This window comes from Chaetura pelagica, unplaced genomic scaffold (assembly GCF_000747805.2).
Source record: "Chaetura pelagica isolate M959 unplaced genomic scaffold, ChaPel_1.0 scaffold438, whole genome shotgun sequence".
In the NCBI taxonomy this organism is placed as follows: Eukaryota; Metazoa; Chordata; class Aves; order Apodiformes; family Apodidae; genus Chaetura; species Chaetura pelagica.
In genome coordinates this window covers 702064-709583 of record NW_009954113.1, presented here as the reverse complement: position 1 = coordinate 709583, position 7520 = coordinate 702064, and the positions used below count along the sequence as shown (strand labels likewise).

The following is a 7520-nucleotide window of genomic DNA, read 5'->3' as shown; positions in this document are numbered from 1 at the left end:
GGCCCGGGGGCAGCAGGGCCGTGCAGTGCCCCAGCAGCACGTCCCACACCGCGATGGCTCCCGAGCTCAGCACGGCCACGGCACAGGTGTCCTGCACGTCACCCTCCAGGTACCTGCGGGGACACGAGGGGACAGCTCTGCCACGTTTTGTCACAACGACATCACACCACGTTTTACAGTTGCCTAGTTTTTAACTAGTTAGCTGGTTTTAACTGTTCTCAGTGCACCTGAGAACAAAGGATGTCAGGACAATCCTTCCACACACTTGAAAACTGCTCAGTCAGCCAAGACCCCAACCCACTGACACTTGTGCACGCAGGAAGGACGATGGGGGGGGGGCACGTGGCAAGACTGAGCCCCAAACAGCTTAGTCTTCAAAACACAAGAGATGGGAAGGAAAAGGTCATCTGGCTGCCGAGCTGCTAAACTTCCCTGCCCCCCCAGCACAAAGGCTCCGGGCGTGTTCCCTGATGAGCCCCGTTACAGCGTCTCCAGTGCCGCGCTGGGGGGGCAGGGCAGGACCGAGAGCAGGAGCCCCGGGTCAGGCTGGGGCAGCACGCCGCCAGGAAACGCCCGGCAGCCTCACGGGACCCGCGGATGCAGCGCCCTTATCGCCGGGAGATGGCAGATGGATCCCGGCCAGCAGAGCCGCTCAGGGATCCCACCCCGAAGGAGTCCCGCAGCCAGTCCCGCTCCTTGCCTTCCGGCCTGTCCCGGCGGGAGGGAGGAGCACAGCACCCCCGCGCCGCGGGCCGTGCGGGGGTTGAACGCCACCAGGCGGAACGCGGGGCTTCCACTGGGATCGCTCTCTTCGGCGTGGGGGTGGCTTAGCACAACAAACAGGAGGCCCTGGGAGAGAGGGGAAAGAGACATCACTGAAATCAACAGCGAGAGGGGAAAAACCCAAGGAATTTTCCAGAAATTAATGGCTACGTTCTGCCTATAATCAGAGCCCCGTGGACAGTGATGCATTATTCTTACTAAATAAAACAGAAATGGTTTACTTTCCTTATCAAATTAGATAAAGCCCAAAGCAGCTGCTGACTGATAAGGGCCTGCAATGCAGCAGGATGACAGCACAGTGACCCCACTTATTTATGCACTTAACTTTCTGTCTGAAAAAGTTAAACTTGCAATAGGATAGGGTGACATTTAAAGTAAGATTTCTGGGGCCCATTTTAATCCCTAGGAGCTTAAAATTTAACGAGAATTCCCTGCAAACCAGCACAGGTGACAGCAGCAGCTCTCAGAGCAGCCACAGCATGGAGAGCCCTTGGACACTGAGGAAGTCTCCAGAGAGTCAGACTCTTTGGAGCCATCATTATCGGACAAGACATTCTTGCTCCGTAAGGCTAAAGGCTCCCTGAAAACAATCAAACCCCTGATAAACTACAAAAATCCATCTGGAGTCACAGCACTGGTGAAAGGAAGTGGGAAAGACTCATTAGTATGAATCTTGGCTCCAAGCCGTTGATACCCTGGGGTACCTGCAACCAATACCCCCTCACATGGGGCCCTCACCGAGTCGGAATACGCCCGGTGGCAGATGGAAGCCAGGTAGGAACAGCCAATGTGCATCCTCTGCAGCAGCTGGCCTGTCTTCAGATTCCTGCAGTTGGTGAAAACAAAACCTGAATGAGCTTCCACCTTCTAGCTCTTCTTTCCTGACCACTGCTACACTGCTATACAAGACAGACACATTTTTGGTTTCACATAAACTAAGACACGAGGCCACAGGACGAGATGTAACCAACGTGATGCAAAGGAAGAAGAGGGGCTGCAGCAGCTGTACATTCCAACAGTACAGAAGTTACCCTTTGACAATCATCCCTTCACAGGCAAACCAGCTGCCCCCCAGCACCCCTGTGTCCCACCTGTACAGCCACAGCAAACACCTGCAAGTCAACTCCTTGAACTGCAAAGGAAACACTGACCAAACAACGATGCTGTTCACTGCAGTGGTGCCAACCAAGGCCTCTCTCATTCCTTCTACTTCAGCAAAAGCTAAAACAGTTTCTTCAGGGGGCATCAAAGTCTGTCCATCCTTGCTCCTGAACAGCAGATGAGCACGTGAGAAAAAGCAGACAAAATGATACGTGTGCTCTGCACCCAGCACACCTCCAGAAAGGAGAGGAACCCACAGCTGTTTCCTTACCTTTCTTCCACAGAGACCCCCCAAAAACCAGCAGACTCACCTTCCTGTCTCTGCAAGAGATACCATCTCCACTTGCTGTTCTTGCCCAGTCCTGCAGCTGCTGACCAGCCTCCTCTCCTGTAGCCCAAGAACAGCTTTTATATTTCCAGCTTTTACTAGTGACTGCTTGAATGAGTCATTCTCAGTAGAATAAAGCAAAAGCCTAAATTAAGAGAAAAGTACATGTAAGGACAGAAGGAAGCATCATTCAAACATGCCACAGCATCTAAAAATATGCCTGTGTTTAACCAGTCTGGCACCTCCTGGTGTGAATAGCAAGTTTTTATAGTAGATTTTTAGAAATCCCTTCCATATTTTCCAACTGTTAAAGCAACTGAGAAAGTGATACATTAGTAAGAGATAATTTCAGCCACTACTCAAGAGAGTCAAGCTGCAGCTATTCTGTGTGCAAAGCACTAGTAAGAAACAAATACATCACCTTATTTCTCCAATTTCCAGGTCTCCTAGTGCAACACACAGGAGATTACAGGTGTCTGGCAGAGGAACGATCTGGATTACAGGGATCTAGGATGCCGAAAGAAGGATTTATTGTAACCTACAATATCCTTTGATTTTTTTTCCCCATTTTCTGGAGTGTTTCAAGTCAAATTATATAGATTCAAGCAGATAACATGCAACCATACAAGCTACTGGCCTCCTCCATCAGCAGTGCAGATAGATCATTCTCCTCTGCTGTCTGATGGCATTAAAAACTTATGTCACCTAAAGAACTAACTTTGTAACCAAGACTGAAAACTCCCTGTATCTTGGGAACTAACATACTGGGACATGAAAGTTGCCCTAAATTCTACAAATAAGGATGGTGTTCATACCTCTCCAAGCTGCCAAGTGTGGAGCTTTTCCCAGTGGTCGGATGCCAGAGGTTTCCACAGGGAGACAGAACTCTCACAGGCTGTCACCACGCACAGCTCCCTGCTGCCAGCTGCTCCCCACCACATCGTGCTCACGTCCACAGCACAGGAGCTTGAGGAATCCTGTCCCAAACAAAACAGTGCTGGTTTTCTTCTGACAGACATGGGTATCTAACGTGGAGGTTCAGCCTGAGAAAAACACTTGATTTTCAGTGTGATGAGAACTGGAGGCTTAAGTATAAGGCTCATCATGTTTAGTTTTGAGTGAAGTACCAGGGAAGCACCAAGGAAAACCTTTCACCTCAGAGCTGCAAATATACTGGTATGTGATGGGGGCTGTGTCCCAGAATGTGTGACCACCCACAGGTGCACTGGGCAGTGTGGGGCCCTCACACCATCTGCTCCTTTACTTAGTGCCTGAAGGGGTGGCAGGAGCCATGGGTCAGGCAACAGGGGTACAGGGCTGAGATCATCTTCCCTGAGGCTAAAGAAAAATGCAGCAGTTCTGTTTGTTAAGACATCTGCATGTGTTTAGGCACTCACTGTTCAGAAACAACCACTGAAATCCTTTACCAGTCAAAAGGAGACACAGAGCAACCTAACCTTCCAGCATGCCTCACCCCAAGTGAAGGCAGCACTGATCAAATTAGACAGCACTAGCCATTCTGCGTTGTGAATGGCACTTTTGTTTAACTTGGTACCAAAGAACTGCCACTAACTCAGTAAACAGTTACCCCATGTTGTCCCACCTTTAGCTTTGATACAAGCTGCAAGCTCTCTTCTCTCAGGCCATCAAGCAGTTCTGGAGTCAACTGTCCTGCTCCAGCTGTTTTCTGCACAAACAAGTAAAGAATAAGGATAATTCAACTTTGAAATTACACTCAGCACCTGCAAGAACAAGGCAAGAATTCACTCTGCATGCAGCTGTTGGAGAGCTATGATAGGAACACCTCCTTCTGTACTTGCATGTCTTTGAAAAACAAGGAGATCCCAGGCAGGTTATTTCCTGGCTTCACCTGAAAATTGTCTTTTACCACCACCCTCCATCTCAGCCTTCAGAGCACAGTCATTCTCTCAGCACCCATCCCACATGTGAGTCACTTAATCTCCTTTACCAAATCTTAGCTGGAAATTTTCTTTAACTCACACTATGTGGGTACCAGCAACTTTTTGTTCACATTCCCATTTCAAACACACATCCTGCAATCAGCATCAAAACCAACACCTCCAGTTTAATCAAGCAGGATTTAAAAGAATTTGCTCTTGAGGTCAAAAGACCTGGGGCAGCAGATGAAAACCAACATTCATCAAGCCAGCTACCAGGCAGCCTTCAGGGCTGGCATGCAAAGAGGTCTTTCTCCTGAAGTCAGGTAAGACCCTGCAAAAGAGGACTCGCCCACAAACCCACTGGTTTAGCAGCCTTGGTGAAAGGACCAGCTTGTTACCTGCTCAGGGAAGGCTCTGCAGGATTTCTGCTCTTTGCTCTCTGACTGCTGATGCTTCTCCAAGGCCACAGCTTCAGAAGGTTGATTATTGGGACCTCCTTCAACTTCTAAAGGCAACGTTGGATTTTGTTTCTCCTCTTCTCTAGCAGATCCTGCCCCACAGCTGTCCCAGTGCTGTGGAAGAGCAGAGACTTTGCATTCCCTATCCTGCAGGGCTAGGACAGATGCTCCCTGGGAGGAAGGCAGGCTGGGCTGCAAGGAAGGACAGAGCTCACTGTCTCCTGAGGGTGGAACAGCAGGGGTTGCACCCACCACAGGGAAAATAGGCTCAGAAATCTGGGACTCGGGCTGAAGGGGAGCACCAGCTAGGACAGTCCCCATGGGCGTAAAGAGCAATTCATGGGTGGGAAGTTCCCTCTTGGAAGCTGGGCTTTCTCCATGAGGTAACTTGGGCCATCCATTTTTCAAGGGCAAAAGCAAATTACTTGTGAGCCTTCTCCCTTCTGGATCCATTTGTGCATCTGGTTCGTCCTCTGAAGCCGCATCATCTCCCAACACACTAGGAACAAAAACCTCCAAGTCATTCACAGGGGAAGATGCCAATTTCTCAAGTTTTAGTAGCCCAAATTCCTCATCAGGTAGGTGAAAGTCTCTGACACCCAGAGTGGGGGCCAGCCACTGCAGGCTGCGGAAGGGGAGGAGAGAGCTGCAGGTATTGAGGTCTGTGGCAAGGAGGCCAGGAGAAGGACCCTCAGAAGCTGCTGGATGGCTACGTCCTCTTTTGCTCTCACCTAGACAAAGAAAAACACAACAATATGAGAAAGTCACATCATAAAATCCCCAGCAACCAGCTGCTTCAGAATCTCTCATCCAGAGCACCACTCGAATTTTAAAAAAAAAGCTATTTCCTTTTGAACACACAGAAGTGGCACTTTTCTGGAAAGACATTACACTCTGCAGTTGCTCAGTATCAAGCCTGCAGCTAAAGTATCACTGCCACAATGATCTGTATTTTTAAAAAAGGTCTTTTATTTTTTTAAAAAATACAGCAGAGTGCAAGCAGCAGTGCACACACTCCCTGCCTGGCTCCTGGGCTGCAGTACCTGGGGAGGCTGCAGTCCCTGGGGAGGCTGGGCTGCCCCTGTGCCGTGCAGAGGAGCGCAGGGAGCGGCGCAGAGGGACGTTGGTCACTGGGAGCTGCTCATCACTGTGGGCTCTGTGCACAGGCTGGTTCTCAGTGTGTAAGTTGGCTTCCAGGTCTCCTACATGGCCAGGTAAAGTTTCATTCCCTGGGGTCAGAGAATGACTGCTGTGAAGTGGATTTTGAGCCTGTTCTAGCAGAGTCTTCGGGCATTTGCCAAGCACTTGGCTCCCCCCAGGAGTAGGACCTGCTGGCTGGACGGCACTGGGCACGTTGGTCTTCCCAGACCCAAGGGCTGCAGCAGCAGACAACCTGCTCTCATCTGAAGCTGCTTTTCCAAGATCACAGCTTTCCTTTTCACCCTGACACACATTTGGCAGGGGGCAACTGCTTTCCCCTGGCATCATGAGCCCTGAGCTCCCTCCCAGCTCCTGTGAGCCCCACTGCCCAGGACTGCAGCCAGACCCTCTTCCCTTCCTTCTCCGCTGCCGCCGCCTCAGGTTTCGCCTTGTGCTGGTGATGCTGCTTTGAGAAACTGATCCAAGTGACGTGCTGCTGCCACTGGATGCAGGAGGAGATTGCTGAGCACTGCTTGCATCATTTTCTGCACCATGAAAAGGGGATGGCATGACTCCTGACTCCAAACTATTCTCAGCTACTTCTTGGGAGGACCGATCTGAATTTGCATCTTTCTGCTTGCACTTACTTCGCTGGCCTTTCTTGCTTCTGCCCAGCTGGCTGAGGATCACAGCTTCAAGGTCCACTTTCCTCTGGCAGTTAGACATGCGCCGAGTTGTCCTGACGTAGTATTCCACTGGGAAGAGAAGCCCTTCAACCATGGTGCAAGAGTTCAGTGCACTTTCGGGAGCTGTCAGCTTTTCTGGAGGAGAAAGTCTTGACTGAGTTTCAAGCTGTTGATTCTCCATCAGTTCATCAACACTTCCCAGAGCAAGATCTGCAGGAAAGGAATTAGTATCACTTTGATTTCCTTCACAGCTTTTGCCCTCATTAGTTTCAGTGTTAATTCCATCAGCAGGCAATACTTCATTTTCTGACATGAAATCCAGGAGCCTGCGTAATTCTCCCTGATCTTCACACACACTCTCCCCATCCGCTTGTTGTGTTATCCTGGGGGATTCTTTTCCTCCATTGCCACTGGTGTCCAGTAAAACAGAGTCACTGTTCTCTAAACACAGCTGTGCAGGCTCAGGGTTATCAGACATGGCTGCAGCACCTGGGGACTTGGGCTGCCAGACACAGCTGCTGTCCCCCAGGGCACACGGGGACAGCTCGGGCACTCCTGGAAGGACACTGTCCTCAAGCACCCCTTGTACAACTCCAAATGCTGCATCAGGAGGAGTCCACCTGTTGTCTTCTCTCCACACAAGTGCTGCTCTTGGTGCTGTCTGGGCATTTTCCTCAGTGTCCAAGAGGCTGCTCCGCCTGAAGACAGGAGACCGAAGCTCCTCCGCACGGGCAGCTGCCACCATTCCATCAGCCTTGGTTAGCTGCACATCACACACAAGTTCCCCTTCCTCCAATATTGGAGCCTTTGTCCGTCTCCTCAGCTTCATCAGGCTCCTGGAGGTTTGGGTTTTTTTCCCCTCAGGGGCAGGCCTGACACTTCCACAGCAGAGGCCTTCCTGGCTGTCCTGTGTGCTCCCTGCCCCAGAGCTGTCCTGCTGGCCACCCTCCCCCCTGGAGAATTCAGGGACATGTTCACATCTGGCAGATGTTTTCTTCTCTGTGTCAAGATCCGAGCAGGGTTTAGTCTGTAGCTGAGAGGTTTCATGTTTGTCAGCACTAGGAGACAAGTTGTCTCTAGAACCTGTGGGAAAAAACGTCATTTGTGTAAAGTACTCCCAAGG

At 50.6% G+C, this 7520-nt stretch overlaps 2 protein-coding genes across 2 annotated transcripts in view; one reads left to right on the top strand and one right to left on the bottom strand.

Annotated features, from left to right (window-relative positions):
* LOC104393129 (partner and localizer of BRCA2-like) overlaps positions 1–2221 on the bottom strand; it is a 4677-nt gene extending 2456 nt beyond the window's left edge. The window contains exons 1-5 of the mRNA XM_010002595.1: positions 2196–2221; positions 1935–2051; positions 1522–1609; positions 701–849; positions 50–113 (exon numbers count right to left, since the gene is read on the bottom strand). Of these exons, the coding sequence (XP_010000897.1) occupies positions 50–113; positions 701–849; positions 1522–1609; positions 1935–2051; positions 2196–2221 (444 nt within the window). The remainder of the gene's footprint in view (positions 1–49; positions 114–700; positions 850–1521; positions 1610–1934; positions 2052–2195) is intronic.
* A 1282-nt stretch (positions 2222–3503) lies between these two features.
* Positions 3504–7520, top strand: part of DCTN5 (dynactin 5 (p25)) — a 9873-nt gene continuing 5856 nt past the window's right edge. The window contains exons 1-2 of the mRNA XM_010002592.1: positions 3504–3507; positions 5769–5785. Coding sequence (XP_010000894.1) covers positions 3504–3507; positions 5769–5785 — 21 coding nt within the window. The remainder of the gene's footprint in view (positions 3508–5768; positions 5786–7520) is intronic.